At 38.5% G+C, this 17,336-nt stretch overlaps 1 protein-coding gene across 8 annotated transcripts; it reads right to left on the bottom strand.

Annotated features, from left to right (window-relative positions):
- Window positions 1-431: 431 nt before the first annotated feature.
- On the bottom strand, window positions 432-17,118 carry LOC100801270 (histone-lysine N-methyltransferase ATXR4). Of its 8 annotated transcripts, XM_014762074.3 has the most exons (8): window positions 16,587-17,115; window positions 15,617-15,672; window positions 14,937-15,063; window positions 14,378-14,447; window positions 14,102-14,281; window positions 2,144-2,254; window positions 1,802-1,988; window positions 509-724 (listed from the first exon to the last, which is right to left on the bottom strand). In XM_014762074.3, exons 1-7 carry the CDS (start codon window positions 16,902-16,904, stop codon window positions 1,939-1,941), a joined length of 912 nt encoding a protein of 303 aa, XP_014617560.1. In that variant the 5' UTR covers window positions 16,905-17,115; the 3' UTR covers window positions 509-724; window positions 1,802-1,938. The 8 variants fall into 8 exon arrangements, with proteins under 8 accessions (XP_006587184.1, XP_003535101.1, XP_006587186.1 ...); XM_006587121.4 differs by lacking the exons at window positions 1,802-1,988; window positions 2,144-2,254 and adding an exon at window positions 12,225-12,269 and having other exon boundaries at window positions 432-724; window positions 16,587-17,112; XM_003535053.5 differs by lacking the exons at window positions 1,802-1,988; window positions 2,144-2,254 and adding an exon at window positions 12,225-12,296 and having other exon boundaries at window positions 432-724; window positions 16,587-17,110.
- Window positions 17,119-17,336: the final 218 nt, after the last annotated feature.

Genomic DNA, 17,336 nt, shown 5'->3' with positions numbered 1-17,336 from the left:
CAATTTTCTCTAATTTTTAAAAAGCGATTCAATTTGATCTTCTAATTCTTTAAAAAGGTTCAAATTGGTCCTTGTTGTTCAAATAGTCTAACACCGTTAAGTTAGTTGACACGTGCTACTTGATGTGTTTGTGCCTTAAGAGGTCGTTACAATTAGTCTAATAACACTGAACGACACCATTGAAAATTAGGAGAAATTGAATGTTAATAACACCATATAGGGTTAGGGGATTTTCGATTGACAATTAGTGCAGTGCTAACTTTAGAAGGTTGAAGGTTAAATTTTGAGGACATTAGAGTGAAAGGATGATGCTCAAATTTTGACCATTTCATCGCAAAAAGGCAACCTATCCCTTGGCAATTGTTGTTGTTTGTTTATATAATACTTAATATTTTTGTCTCTTCTCCATTATAGTTAGGGCAAACTCAAAATTTCCTCCCAGCATTCTTTAGTAGTAAAATCGTACGAAGAACAACTACATCGTCGCAGTCACACAATGGGGCAAATCTTCCCCAAAAAATGTACCTGACATAACTCGGGAAATTTTGCAATGTCACGACTACTACATATTGCAAAATCCACGAGAAAACATAAGAGAAGAATAACTAATCGCCATGCAAGCACCTACTACAATTGCATTGAAAACCAAAACCTCGAGACAGTAGCTCTTGCCGAGCATTCCGGTCCAGGCTAGCATCAATATAGCAGATTCTAAGTTCTTCACCTGCAGTTTACCAAAAGAGATTTGTAGTGCGTCAATGCTAGTTCAGCAAAAGCATTTCAGATCAATGGTGAGTACTATTTACCAAGACCACTGTTTGACATTATTTGTCTCCAGTAAAATGTTGGAAACTGAATGTGGAATTTTATTCTAATAATAAAACATGCTGATAAATTCAAAACACTTAATTTTATTTGGAAGAATGATTATGAACGATGAATAGAAAAAAATGATGCATCACCAAGAACGTCAAAAACAAGAGTACACAACTAATTTTTCTAAGAATGATCACATATATAACAGAATAAACTGATCACATTGGCATCTAATCAATCAAAACTTTCATAAGTCCTTTAAGCTCATTACAACTATCCTTTTATTCCATTTGTTTCATTAATGTGACATTGATTTTCTTCTTTAAACTTCGACTAACTTTGTATCACACTCATGTAAGACACTATAGAGGAATTTGATAGTAACCTATTCATTCTAAAGCCTGGGCGAAGCCAAATCTAAAAACATTTAACCAGTAACAGGGAGGAAATTATATAATAGTATATGTCAAGAACTATGTTCTATGATCACTTCTCAAATCTCAGACATGGATTGTCAACAATCCTAGATCGTGGTGTGGAGAGGCCAGCCCCAAAAATGTTATAATGGGTAGCAGGACAACCACTATACAGAAAATCATAGACACGAGATTAATAATTTTTACTATACACATAAATGCTCAAAAATAAAAATAAAAATTACCCAAAATTAAAGACATTCATAATTAATAATCAGAAGGTCTATCAATCATCCTCAATCCAAGGTATTATTAACAAAGTCAATAATAACAAAAGTAATAGAGTTTGATAAACTTTGATTTCTCATTGATCAGAAAAATGAAAAAAGCAAGTAATAAAGAATAGAGTCATCTCTATATATAGAGACTTAAAGTCTAACCATAAACTAGCCCTATCTGTTACAAACTAACACTAGTTAGAGCTATAACTAACTATCAGTTAACTGACAGCTCACAGATAATAGAAAACAGAATACACAAAGTAAAAACACTTAGTGGAGTAAGTATACTCTAATACTCCCTCGCAAGCTCAGATGCAACCTCCATGAAATGGTTCCCTTGAGATACTTCAGTATCCTTTTAACTGCCACCCAGTGGGCTTCAAGAGGAGGACTCATAAATTGGCAGACTTGGTTGACAGAAAAGCTTATCTCAGGTCTGGTAATAGTAGCATATTGCAGAGCACCCACAACTGATCTGTACATGGAAGGGTCAGTAAGAATTTCAGTACCATGCTTTGTTAGCTTGCAGCAAGTTACCATAGGGGAGGAGATAGGCTTTGCCTCAGACAAATTAGTTTTGGATAGCAGATCCTGAATATACTTTGGCTTGTGTGAGGATAAGAGACCCACCAGGTTGATGTTTGACCTTTCCAAGGAAATAGTCAGGGCCACCAAGATCTTTGAGGGAGAAAGCATTATTAAGCTTGGTAATAAGCTGTTGCAGCAAAGTAGGATTATTACCTGCAATGATTATGTCATCAATATAGATCAACATATAAAAAGTTGATGAGGCCTTGGAATAGACAAAAAGGGATGGATCACACTTGCTGGATTGGAAACCAAGTTGCAGAAGCTGGTCTTTTAATCTGTCAAACCAAGCTCTAGGAGCTTGTTTAAGAGCATAGATGGCCTTGTGAAGTTTACAGACCAGAGATTTGGTGGTAGAGTCAAAACCTGGAGGCTGCTGCATATAGACTTCCTCTTGTAGAATACCATTAAGAAAGGCATTATTCACATCCAGCTGCTGAATGGGCCAGTGATAGGTCAGGTGACAGCCAGAGTAAGAAGTAGTCTCATAGTAATAGGCTTAATTACTAGTGAAAAGGTTTCTATATAATCAGTGCCATACTGCTGATGAAAACCCTTGGCCACCAACTTGGCTTTGTACTTGTTGACAGTGCCATCAGAGTTTTCTTTTCAGATTTGTGTCTGAGAAGAAAAATCCAAGTGTATCTAGTAAAAGCATCTACAAAAGTAACATAGTAGCTATAACCAGTGGAGGAAACAAAAGGAGCAGGACTACATAGATCACTGAAAAATAATTCAAGTGGTTGAGAATAAGTAGTGGAAGATAAAGGAGAATGCAGTCTATGTGTTTACCAAAACAAGAACAACAAAAGTCAAGCTCATTTTTATTCATGTGTGGAATATTACAGAGTTGCATTACGAGTTTTTGAGTAGCAGCACTTGGATGCCCTAATCTAGAGTGCCAAGTGCTTGCTGTAATGGAATTAAGAGAAGCATATTCAACAAGAGAATCAGCCTGTAAAAAGGAGGAATGTAAAACAGAATTCAAAGACATATTCCCAAATGAGCTTGAGTAGGAGCACTTGAAGACAGCATGTGAGGTAATGTATACAATCCATTAGACCCTAGATGTCCTTTGAAAAGAATCTCATTGGAGACCTGAGATTTCACCAAGCAAGTCTTAGGATGAAATTCAAAATATACTGAATTATCCTTTACAAACTGACTGACAGAGTAGATTTTCGAAAAGAGTTTATGAAGCATGAGATTCGTACTTTTATTAAAAGAAGAGAAAGATGTCCTCTGCCACCACGATTGCCACGACCACCATTATAATTCTGAAATTTAGATTAATCATTTTGGGAGGTGTTTTCATATTGATTCTGATGCTGAAACTGATTCTGATTGTCATTGCCAGACTGTTGCTGGGAGTTATTTTATTGTACAAAGTTAGCTTGAGGTAGATTGATCACAGAAGATACAGTGGATGTGGAAGCAACATTAACCGAATCCATAGCTTTCTTCCTGAATTTGTCAATCCGAGCCTCGTGACTGGTAGAACTGGACCAGAAACAGAGGAAAAGATTGTATTATTATGGTGGTGCTTCCAACACCCAAGTCAGAATACCAAATGAGTTCGAGGTCCCACCACCCTCCACTTCTAAATTTTCTCTCTCTAACCCCTAACTAATTTCTCTCAATTCTACTAATAGTTTCTTAACTAACTAACAGCTAGTTATCCTAGCTGTCCTCACTAACTGACAGCTCTTTAGCTCTTCCAAGGATATCTCCTAACATACACCTTTCCCCATCTATCAAGACCTCCCCCCCCCCCCCCCCCCCTTCAAGATGGACCTTGTCCTCAAGGTCAAGTTGAGGAAAAACAGTCTGCATTTCATCAGCATGTTCCCAGCTATCTTCATGCTGGGGTAAGTCTTCCCATTTGATGAGAACTTTTTTTCTGCCATCTTCTGAAATTCTACTCTGCATTACTTTCTCTGGTTGGACCTGCAGTTCCCAATTCTCATTCAGGGCTGTTGGTAATTGTTGAGGGGAACAAGTGGGCTTAACCACTTTCTTGAGTAGAGATATATGGAACACCAGATGTATCTTGCTACCCTCTAGGAGTTCCCGACCTCTCCAATTCGGTGTATCACCTTGTTGGGTCCATAAAATAGTGAACTCAGTTTCTCATTTGGCTTTCTTGCTAGAGACTTCATTCTATAAGGTTGCAGTTTCAAAAAGACCTAATCTCCTTCCTGAAGGACTAGCTCCCTTCTATGATTATTGACATATCTTTTCATCTATCCTGAGCCTTGAGCAGGTTGTTCCTCAGTTCCTGCAATAATTCATCTTTCTCCTTACTCAACTGATTTACCTCTTCCAATCTAGAAGGAATGTCAGCTCCTTTAACTAAAAGTGGGGGTTCATGTCCATACAAAGCTTTAAAAGGAGACATTTTGGTAGAGATATTGAAGTTGGTATTAAACCAGAATTCAGCCCAGGCCAAGTAGTTAGGCCACTATTTTAGTTTAGTTCTAGTTAAACACCTCAAATAAGGTTCTAAGCATCAGTTCACTACTTCAGTCTGCCCATCTATTTGAGGACAATAGGCAGTGCTCATCTTCAATTGGGTTCCTGGTCTCTTGAACAATTCCTTCCAAAAGAGACTCATGAAAAGTCTGTCTCTGTCAGATACTATTGATGCAGGAAAACCATGCAGTCTCACCACTTCTTTAATGAATAACTCAGCTACTTCCTTAGTTGTATAAGGGTGACTTAATGCCAAAAAATGAGCTTACTTAGTCAGCCTATCCACTACCACTAATATAGTGTCCTTCCCTTGAGCTTTTGGTAAGCCTCCAATGAAATCCATGGAGATATCAGTCTGTTGGAATTACACACATTGCATGGGTACTTGTTCCAAGTGTTGGAATTACACACATTGTATGGGTAGTTGTTTCACACATTTTATTGGTACTTGTTCCAAGAAAGAATAGTTATTAATGTACCTAGTTAATCACATATTCATGTATCTAGGAATTCATATGCATGTACATAGGTACTAGAACTTCATTAATATTCTTGTAAATTTCACATTGTATTTACTCCCTAAGTCTATATAAATATAGATCAGCTGAGTGGGTTAAGTACTCAAGCATTTCACAACCTCTAGTCTCTTCAATATGGTATCTAGAGCCACCTTGTTTGTTCTTTAAAAGTTTTTGCATCTGGTCAGCAGAACCTAAAGTCCCGTCTTTGTCCCTTTGTCCAAACAGCAACCTCAATATCCAAAAGTCCCTTTCACTGACCTGCCCACTATCCAAGGCCGCCTTGGTCACCCTCACCAAAAATCGTCGGCCTCTCCTCTTCCTTCCTAGGTGATCAGTTCTTTGATTAGACAACTCTTTGACAAGTGCTGAAATGGCTTCAGACTCTCAGAAAACTGATGATTCTACCTCCTCTATCTCTGGAACACCAACAATCAGTTCAGAAAAATTGAATGAAAAAAATTATTTAGCATGGTCAGCCTCTGTTAAACTTTGGTTTCTTGGCCAAGGTTATCATGAACATCTAGAGCAATCCTCAGAAAAGATTTCAGAAGACAAACGCGAGCAGTGGAAGAAACTTGATTATCAGCTTTGTGCTCTCTTGTGGCAGTTTGTTGAGCCAACTATATTGACAAATTTCAGAGCCTTCAAAACTTGTTATTCTTTCTGGAAAAAGGCACAAAGTGTTTTTGCTAATGACATTCAATAATTGCATGATGCTGCTCAGAAATTGGCCACTCTTAAACAAACTGATCATGACATGGTTGTCTATGTTTCAAAAGCCCAATCTGCAGTAGAGGAGTTAAAATTATCATTGGAAGCCGATAAACCTATTGGTTGTCGATGGGTATATGCTATAAAAGTTGGGGCCAATGGACAGATTGATCGCCTCAAAGCTCGATTGGTAGCCAAAGGTTATACCTAGATTTATGGCCTAGATTATGGAGATACTTTCTCCCCTGTGGCTAAAATTACTTCTGTTCGACTCTTTCTTGTCATAGCTGTCATCCGTCATTGGCCACTGTATCAGTTGGATATTAATAATGCATTCCTACACGGGGAATTAGAAGAGGAGATTTATATGAAGCAACCACCGGGATTTGTTGCTCAGGGGGAGTCTAGCTTGGTTTGCAAACTTCGGAGTTCTCTTTATGGACTCAAACAATCCCCACAAGCTAGGTTTGAAAAATTCAGCTCAGTTGTTCAGGCTTTTGGGATGAAACGAAGTGAAGCAGACCATTCAGTTTTTATTGTCATACCTCATCGAGTAGATGTGTTTACTTGGTGGTCTATGTAGATGATATAGTCATCACAGAAAATGACCAAGAAAAAATTGTTCAACAGAAGGAACATTTATTTAGACATTTTCAGACTAAGGATTTGGGAAAACTTAAATATTTTCTTGGAATTGAAGTTGCTTAGTCAAAAGATGGGATTATCATCTCACAAAGGAAGTATGCGTTAGACATACTTAAAGAAACTGGTATGTCAAATTGTAGACCAATTGATAGTCCCATGGATCCAAGTAAAAAATTGCTACCCAATCAGGGGGAGCCTTATTTTGATCCTAAAAGATATCGGAGATTGGTTGGGAAGCTTAACTACCTCACTATTACAAGGCCAGATATTTCCTTTACAGTTGGAGTGGTGAGTCAATTCATGTAGTCTCCTCATAATGATCATTGGGAAGCAATAATTCGAATTTTGAGATGCATTAAAAGGACCCCAGGACAAGGACTACTCTATGAAGACAAAGGAAACACTCAAATAGTTGAATTTTGCGATGCAGATTGGGCAGGATCACGCATTGATAGGCGTTCCACTTTAGGATATTGTGTGTCTATTGGAGGAAATCTTGTCTCATGGAAGAGTAAGAAGCAAAATGTTGTTGCAAGGTCTAGTGCAGAGGCTGAATATAGAGCTATGGCTGTAGCCACATGTGAGCTCATTTGGATTAAACAACTTCTTTAAGAATTGAAGTTTGGAAATACTCAACAAATGAAGCTATGTTGAGATAATCAGGCTGCCCTACATATAGCTTCTAATCCAGTATTCCATGAGAGAACTAAACATATTGAGATTGATTGTCATTTTGTCCAGGAGAAAGTCCTTTCTAAGGAAGTTATTGCTGAATTCGTTAGTTCTAATGATCAACTAGCAGACATCTTTACAAAATCTCTAAGGAGACCAAGAATTCAAAATATTTGTTCCAAGCTTGGAGCATTTGACTTATATACTCCAGCTTGAGGGGGAGTGTTGGAATTACACACATTGTATGGGTACTTGTTCCAAGTGTTGGAATTACACACATTGTATGGGTAGTTGTTTCACACATTTTATGGGTACTTGTTCCAACAAAGAATAGTTATTAATGTACCTAGTTAATCACATATTCATGTATCTAGGAATTCACATGCATGCACATAGGTACTAGAACTTCATCAATATTCTTGTAAATTTCACATTGTATTTACTCCCTAAGTCTATATAAATATAGATCAGCTAAGTGGGTTAAGCACTCAAGCATTTCACAACCTCTAGTCTCTTCAATACATTCCACACCTTAGTTGGAATAAGCAGTGGTTGTAGCAGCCCTGCAGGGGCTAATGTACTGGCCTTATTTCTCTGACAGATTTCACATCTAGCAACATAATCCCTTATAGTTTTCTTCATTCCTTGCCAAAACACCACATTAGTCACTCTCTTGAGGGTTCTAAAAAACCCCAAGTGTCCTCCCAAAGGGGAGTCATGCAATTCTTTCAAAAGTAGAGGAATTCTAGTGGAGTTTTTTTATAGAACTAATCTATCCTTGAAGTATAGTTTACCTCCATGAATGGCATATTTCGGCTTCTCTGCTATTTTAGTCAGAATTCCTTGATAAATTTCATATAATTGAGGGAGGGTCAACTTTTATTTCTTCCTCCCAATCAGCCCATTCCTCCTTTTGCATCATTGAAATTGCTGAAAATGAAAACTGCCTGGATAGTGCATCAGCCACTATATTCTCCTTTCCTGGCCTATACTGAATATCAAAATCATAACCAATCAGTTTAGTAGCCCACTTGAACTGCTCCTCACTCATAAGCCTCTGCTCATTTAAGAACTTCAAACTCCTTTGATCAATTCTAGTTATAAATTTCTTACCCAATAGATAGTGCCTCCATTTCTTCACTGCTAACACCACAACCATCAATTCCCTCTCATACACTGACTTGAGTTGATCTATGAAGCACGGACACCCCATCCCCTTGCCGTGTTTGGGTGTCCGACACGTGTCCGTGTCCGTGTCCGACACGACACCGACACTGACAAGTAAATCAGCATCCCATTAACTTTTTCAAGAGGTGAGGTGTCCACGTATCTGTGTCCAGTGTCCGTGTCAGTGTCGGTGCTTCATAGGAGTTGAGCCTTGTCTGAGAGAGCCTTGCTCCAAAAAGCTAAGGGTTCCTCTTCTTACAATAATACTGCTCCCAGTCCAGTTCCTGATACATCAGTTTCTAGGACAAAGTTCTTAGAGAAGTTTGGTACTGCCAAGATAAGGAGCTTCTTCATTGCTGCCTTAAGCTCTTCAAAAACCTAAGTGGTTTCTTCCTTCCATTGGAATGCATCCTTCTTTAGCAGAGCGTTCAAGGGCTGTGCAATTTTCCCATAATCCTTCACAAACCTCCTGTAATAGCTCGTCAACCCTAAGAATCCCCTTAAACCTTTAGCATTAGTCATTGCTACCAGTTTACTTGGGTCAGCTTCTACCCCTCTTCTTGATATGATATGCCCCAAATATTCCAGAGAATTCTGGCCCCAAAGTTAGATTTTTTCCTGTTCACCTTCAATTCATGTTGCTGCAGCACTTGTAATACTGCCCTCAAATGCATGTTGTGATCCTCCAAACTGTGACTATATATCAGGATATCATCAAAGAAGACCAATGCAAATTGTCGCAGAAAAGGTCGAAGCACCTCATTCATGAGTGCCTGGAAGGTGGATGGCGCATTGGTTAACCCAAATGGCATAACCAAGAATTCGTAGTGATCATCATGTGTCCTGAAAGCTGTTTTCTGGACATCCTCTTCTTTCATTCGGATCTGGTGATAACCAGAGCGCAAATCCAGCTTTGAAAACCATTCAGCTCCTCCAATTTCATCTAATAATTCCTCTATAATGGGTATAGGGAATTTATCAGGCACAATAATCTTGTTGAGTGCTCTATAGCCCATACAGAATCTCCAGCTCTCATCTTTTTTCTTGACTAAAATGACATGACTAGCATAAGGACTAGTGCTTGTTCTGATAATTCCAGCAGTCAACATATCTCTTACTAGCTTCTCAATTTCATCCTTCTGCTAATGCGGATATTTGTAGGGTCTTAAATTCGGTATCTTAGTCCCTTGCTGGATAGTTATGACATGATCTCTTTCCCTATGCGGCAGTAGCCCCTAAGGTTCCTGAAAAACCTATTCAAACTGTGTCAGCACCTGCACCACTTGATCAGGAATTGCTTCTTCACTATTCTTTCCCTCTGCCACTTTTAATTCCACCATGAATCCCTGGTCAGATTCCAGCATGGTACCCCTGATCATCTTCATGCTGATGGCAGCTTTTATCAATTCTGGTTCAGCCTTCAATATGACCTTTCTATTCTGCACCTTAACGACTAATGTTAATTTCTCAAAGTTCGCCTCAACCTCAGCCAAACCAGCCAACCATTCCACTTCTAACACTAAATCAGCACCCCCGAACACAAACAAATAAAAGTTTTGTGTGAACTAATCTTGTGTCCATCTTCTACTTCTACAGAATAGGGGTTTGTAGGGGCTACCTCTAACTCTAGTTCCTTTACTAACTTCACTGATATGAAGTTATGAGTAGCTCTGCAGCCAATCAGCACAATCACCCTTTTGTTTCTAATTTTTCCCCACAATTTAAGAGATTTATTGGTGGTAAACCCTTCAATACTATGCAGGGACAGTTGGTGAAATCCATCTACCTCTTCTTCCTTATCCTCCCACTGATTTTTCTTAGGGCCTCCTTCCTCCGCTTCTTCCATAATCATCAATCTGAACTGTTTATTCTTACACACGAGCAGGATTATACTTCTCTTTACAAGTAAAACATTCTCATTTCCTCATCTTCTCATTTACTTTCGCAGGTGACAAATTATGGAAGGTTCTTCTACCTCACCATCCACTGGATCCTGTTTTAGCAACATTAGTAGGATCAACTACCTAACTATTTACTGGTTGCCAATCCCTTACAAATTTCTGACCCGAATAACTGGGTTTCTGCAGATTATACCCCTTGCTATTACTCAAGGGTAACTTCCCTAAAACTCTGTTCTTTTCCTCCACTCTTCAAGCCTTACCTCACTGCTAATCTCTTCCTTTAACCCCTTAAGAAACACTTCCACCAGAAGTGGCTCCTTCAACCCCTTCACAATTCCAATGTACATCTCAAATTGGCCTATGAATCCTTGCGCTGTCTCTTCTTGTTCCAGTGCTAAAAATGCCTGAAAAGGATTTCCCAAGCTAGAAGCTTGAAACCTTTGGATGACAGCAATCTTGAATCCAGCCCAAGAATAGTTTAGATTCCAAGATTCCCACCATTCGAACCACCCAGAGCTTCCCCAATGTGTGAAACAGATGACTCAGTTTTCTGGTAAGCCTTCAATAATAATGTCAACATGCTCTCGAATAGTAATAGGATCACCAATAGCACTAAAAGAATCAACAAGGTTCTGAATCTCAATCAAAATACTACAACCTTCAAGAGTGAGTTGGCGCAGCTCCGTACGAAGTTGCCTTGCCTTCGCGTTTGTGTGAGCATGAAAGTAGTTGTGGATCTTGTCCCGGAGAAGCCACGAACTAGTGCAGCCGATGAACTTTCAAAGCATGGGAGCAGAAATGGAGGATTGAAGCCACGGGAGCAACAACTGGTCTTGTTGCTCCTAGGCGCGATACGCAAGAGTGACACAACCAGAGTCACAATCTTCAAGAGTTGCAAATCGTTCCAGAATTTGTAGGTTCGCAATGAAATGATGAAGACAGTATCCACGAATCACAGGCTCAACCTATGATTTCCAAAAGAGGTCATTCCCGGAGTTGAGCTTTTCTGTGATGGAATGATTGAAGTTCGTTTGCACCAAACTTTGAAACGGCAAAGCCAGACTGCCATTTGGCTGAGGATTGGCACCTCCATCATCGATGGAAGCAGGTGTAGCCATTACTGCATAGGTCAGCGAGAATCACCGAAGATCACAGATCAGCGAGGATCAGCTAAGATCGGCGGAAGCTGGTGGTGGAGGGATAAATTGATCTAGGATTGAAGAAAAGGAGAAGGAATCAATCGAAGATCAGGAAAAAACAAAAAAATCTATGGTGTGGATGCAACCTAGCGCTCTGTGATACCATAATAGAGTTTGATAAACTCTGATTTCTCATCGATCAGAAAAATGAAAAGGCAAGTAACAAAGAATAGAGTCATCTCTATATATAGAGAGACTTAGTCTAATCGTAAACTAGCCCTATCTGTTACAAACTAACTCTAGTTAGAGCTATAACTAACTATCAATTAACAGACAGATAATAGAAAACAAAATACACAAAGTAAAAACACTTAGTGGAGTAAGTATACTCTAATAAAAAGTAACGCAAATGTGGTTGAGTACACACACGCAGAGCACAGTCAAACAGAGACCTAAGGAATTGGCAAAGAAAAAAAAACAGAACAGAGAATACAAAGAGCAATGTGTGGTGCCATGATGCATGAATAGAGGGGCAGCCGAAAATGAAGCCGGAGAGTTGTGGGTTAGTTAGAAACAATGCCAGAAAGATGTAGTGCAGTCGTGCAGGTCAGACTCCATGGTTTTTTTTATTAAATGTTTTAACTCTAATCAGAAACACTAAACATTTCTGATGTGAAATGGGAAGAAATCACAAAAATACCCATAAAAACAGATTCAGCAATGCACAAAATGGTAGCATAAAAGGATTTTCCCACTGTCTAGAAGGTTAATACTGTCAGGAAAATGAGCATATTTTCTTCATCATCAAATGAACTCAATACTCACTAGAAGTTTCAACCTACATAATTAGAAGGGAAGAGGCATTCAATTAAATAAAATACAACTTAGCACAAACCTTCAACAATGTCACGGAGTGCCTTCAATTTTGCATCTGCATTATCTATCCATATAATGTGTGCATTAGGGTCTGCATACCAATTGAGTTAGATTAATCCTTTTTCAAGGTAAAAACTAAAAAAGACAGTTTATGGAGGTCAACCCTCTGTACCTGTGTGTGCACATGCACGTGCACACGCTGTAACCCTTCAGTTACAAACTCTAAACAATTGGTCCGATCTGCCAGATTTATGTTCGTGATGGAAAACCAAGTGGGAGTGTCAGAGAAATTGGCCAGTGATCAAGGGGGAGAAACTGACGGAGCTTCGACATGACATTGCCCACATCAAGGACAATATGCCAGACATAAAACGGATCAAAGAATTGATCTTGGAGTGCATGTCGAGCAAGAAAAAGGAATCCCGTATCGAAAAAAGGGAGAGTTCCACGGTGTTCTTGAAAGAGAGGAGCAACATTTCAGAACTGAAACATATGTTGTGCAAGATATTGACTGAAGAGGTTGATCCTCATTCGACTCAGCAAGACAAAAGTAGCATGGAGGGAAGTGGGTCAGAATGCAGTGAAACAGAGGCTAGTTCTTGGACCAAAAAGCTGGAACTACCCACCTTTGGTGGAAGCATAGAAGGGGAAATTGATTCAAAGGGTAGCAATTTTGAGTGTGACGATGACCCATTGCAGTTCTTGAAATCATAAAACAGAAGTAAAGAAGATTCAGTAATCAAGAACCATACACTATGTGGAGGAGAGGAAACCAAAAATGATGAAGCAATATTAGCAAGAGAAACAAAGATTGAAAAAGTTATGATGGAGGAAGAAGTTGATCCTTCGATGAAGAGGGAGAAACACAAGGAAAACAGTGTGAAGAATGTGGGCTGCACAGACCATTTTCTTGATAACCCAATACCAAAACTGATCAAGAAGGAAGCTGAAGCTGGGGATGCAACCAAGCCTCATTCTTTTCAAGATTCAGATTTCCATAAAAAGATTGTTATGATTAAACAGAAATCATTGTTGGGCCTAAATTCAATCATGAAGGTGGATGGAACATTAATGATGTTGGAACCTTGCTATGTCAACTTGCTGGGTGAGCCTTTAGCATTAAATTTTGTTATGTCTATGGCTGAAATCTTAGCAGTGGAGCTAAGGCAGAAGGAATGTACTGAGGCAGTCATGGTGATTAAAGTTATATGAAGTCCACCCTTGTCCCTCCCACTACCGAAGCCGCTGGACCTCAGTTTGCATGCAAAGGCAATGGGTCGTTCCCAGTTAAGCTACAAGGGATGCAGTTGTCTTCCAACAATCAGAGAAAACTTGAGGAAGTTTCTGTGTGCAATTCCAGTTTTCAAATTCCAACCTTGAGGACAAGGTTGATTTTTAGGAGGGGTGTATTGTTAGGGTGCAAGGAGAAGGGAAAGTTAGTTAAGGTAGTTAGACTATTAATGAGTTAGTTACTACAGTTAGGATATTGATTAGTTAGTTAGAGGGGTTTATTAGATATAAATAGGGGAAGAAGGATAGGAGAGAGGGGGATCTAATCATCTTGTAGATTGAGCCTTAGCTCTTTGTGAAAGGAGAAATCCTTTGTGAAGGGGAAACCCTTGGAGGAGAGTTATCTCTCCTATTTTCTGTTCCTCTCATCCTATTCAATAAAAAAAACTCTTTCTTTTCTTTGTCATTTCAATTCTTGGTTCCCTAACATGTTATGCAAATTGTTAAAATTGCACTTTTCTTGTTTTCAGTCATCTGAGTTAGATGAATAATTTAAAGAATCTGATCCATATGGATATATTAATCAAGCAACCAGAAGATGAAAAAAGAGAAAATCTGTATATGAATAATAGAAATCAAGGAAAAATACGAGAAAATTGTGCTCACCACAATCATGATTGTAGAAGGATGGAAGTAGATAAACAGCATTTCCAACAGCAGCTTCAGCTTCCACAGATGCAACAGCTGATGCAAGAAGATCTTCATATAGTCCTCCAGCCAACTCAATGCGAAATGCATTAATTCGAATCCGTGCCAAAATGTTAATGTACCATTGCTTAGTTAAAACTAGAAATGTTAAGAAAAACAGTCTCTCAACTTTTATTCCGATGCATGTGCTGTGTATCTACTTCATATAAAATGTTCCTGACACAAGAAGGATACAGGCAATATGTTCATCTGCAATAAGTGCCTTTGTGAAGGCATTCCTTAGCAAGAGAAACTCCTCTTCCATCTGAAAAATGATGCAATGCATAAACAGATCACAGCAGCAAAAAACTGATGCCAAAGCTGTCCAATTATAATACTTATCAGATTCCAATTCCAATTCCAATTTATAAAAAATAATTGTTTCCTCCTGCTCTAATAAATAATTTATATAAAATGTGACCACTTACAGCAGAAAGCTTGAGCTGGCAAAAGTGAGAAAAGGAAGACAATAAATGCAACCTATTTGGACATAATATAAGTCTATACTCTATACACACTTTCCACCTCTGCATTGTCTGCCTTCCCATTTTCACTTTTACTAAGCACATCCTAAATTAAAGAATAATCATGAAAAGCTACAGGCAAAAAGGATTCTTCATTCAAATGTTCACAAGAAAACCATTTGACTTTCATTCTTGATATGGTTTTCATTAATTTTAGAAGAAATCTGCTAACTAAAATAATCATTATCTGAATTTTATTAGTCATTTTCCTAAACTTTTAAATGTCTCACCTTTAAAACCATTTCAGGCGTCAAATTGGCAGGCTGAAGTATGTCAAGAGTGTCACTTCTGGCATCTCCTGATATGACCATGCAAACCAATCGCTTTACCAGAAAGGGATATTTCAAACCACGGGTCCTTTGTAAAGAGATAAGGAAAGTATCACTTTTAGGTACAATAAAATACTATATGATAAGCTAAGGTGTTAAGTGTTAAACACAAAAAAATGTTTCAATAGGGCTATGCATAACATTCAGATCAACAGAAGTGAAGTTGTGCCAAGTGACAAATTAAATAATTTTATATTTTCAAACAACCAACACAGGTGACAGCATTCAATAAGGATAACAAGGGATGAAGAGCATATAGCTCCTTTTATCTTTTTCCTCCTTTCTACCGAACTTTCTGTATTAAACTTACTTTAGTAAACAGAAAAGTGAACTTAGGAGAATTTCCATCGAACATTCAAGATTTTTTTGGGGAGGGGGAGGGGGGTTGATGAATTGTAGTGCATAGAACCTATTAGGCTTTTTACTAAACCAAAGACAAAAATTAGTTCCATTAACACCGATGAAATGAAATGATGCATAAATCTTTATTCACATGAGATGTTTAAAAGATTGTTGAAACCCATCACAATAGAAGATGCCAATCGGCTAATCTTCTGATGCTAGAGAACAAACTCTCATACCAGCAATAGTCATTAAAAGCCACCCAATTCGCTTTCATCTCAACATCGTAATATCCCTAAATACATAAAAAAAATCTCAAAATAAGTACAGATCCACATAGAAGCAAAAGGACACGTTTGTTCACTGCAAAACTCCCACATTACATTTTACAACATGAGTTATTGAAGTTGACCACACAAAGCGTGAGAGAACCATAAGTTAAAAACATACTTATGACTTACAAGCACAAGTCAGATATTAAATGTGACATATCACAGATAATAAGGATAAGGTTAAACTATTCACTTAGTCCCTATAATTGTCCCCGTTTTAAGTTTTAGTCCATATACAAGAAAACGGTGGGTTTTAGTCTTTACACATGCATAAAAGTTAAAGTAGTGTAAAGCTACTGAAAAATCTTTTTGGCAATGTTAATTTGCTTCAAAATAACTGTGCAAAGACTCAAACTTACAGTTTTTAATTTGTTTTCCACATATAGCCTCCTTCTGAGAGAATCCTATTTGGAGTACGGTCGGTTACTAAATGTAGTCACATCTTCCTGGGAGAATTTGAATTTGACTGTTATAGGAAAACTAGCTCTTCCTAGAGCCAACCCCATTGGTAAACTTACATAATGACTAAAACTAAAAGAGTACTAGTGGCACATTCTCTAACACATTATAACATTGGTTAAAAACTTAAAATTTATTAAAAATTACAAAATTGTAATAGAGACTCGTCATGTAATAAATACGTGGAACCAACGAAAATATGTGATTTTCAATCAATGTCAGATAATAATGATAAAGAGTGTCTTCTAATGTGTTGCTAGCATTTAAAAAATGAGGACAACTATAAAGGACCAAATAAATAGTTTAACTAACGTAGGGATAATTGCACACCTTTCTTATTTGAAAAATTAAATTGCACTTAGCTCCTTTGCTTTTTTATGTGTGTTCATGAATTATGAAAACGCTAGAGATAAGGAACCTTGGAGCGTTGGTGGCAGCGTTGGCTGCAAAAGGGGATACCCTGAGATTGGGAGTGGGGGAGCGCGGCGAGGCAGGAGTAGCAGGCGGCGCGGGCGGAGGAGGAGGAGGGGTGGCAGACAGTGGGGGTGGCCGTGTGTATGAGGTCGCCGGAGGCGATGGGGCGAGTGGCGAAGACCGCGCGGCCCACGGACTCGGTGAGCGCGACTCGGATGGGAGGCGGCGGCGATGAGGTGGTGGTGGAGAATGAGGAATAGAAGGAGAAGAGGGGAAACTGTTTTTTGAAGAAGCGGCGTGAGAGTAAAGGTGTCACAGCCATTTCTTGTTCTTCGAATGAGTCGTCTCCAATAGATACGCAAAGTGTGATCACCGTTCAATGCTGCTTGATGCCTCTGCTGTGGCTGTGCAAAGTGCAATTTTTCAATTTGGAACCAAAAACTTGTGGCACGGTGACTATTCTGTTTGTTCACCTTGCTTCTTTATTTTTACTTTTATAATTTTAAACTTTTTCAAGCTTTTACTTTTAATTTCTAATAAAAAAAATTCAATCTTGTAAGTTTTTATCTATCATTGTTTAGTCGCTTTCATCAAATGTCATCCTTAATTGTAACTTAGCACCCCCATAACTCTAATGAAAGTGCTTGGTTGACTCTTTTAAAAGATATTAACCGATTTTTGGTAGTTAAAAATGATCAATAATAGATGGACCACCAACCTTGATAGATGGTCCATTATGGACCATGAATTTTGA

The sequence above is a fragment of the Glycine max genome, chromosome 9 (genome assembly GCF_000004515.6).
Source record: "Glycine max cultivar Williams 82 chromosome 9, Glycine_max_v4.0, whole genome shotgun sequence".
NCBI lineage: Eukaryota > Viridiplantae > Streptophyta > Magnoliopsida > Fabales > Fabaceae > Glycine > Glycine max.
This window is presented reverse-complemented; position numbering and strand designations above follow the sequence as displayed.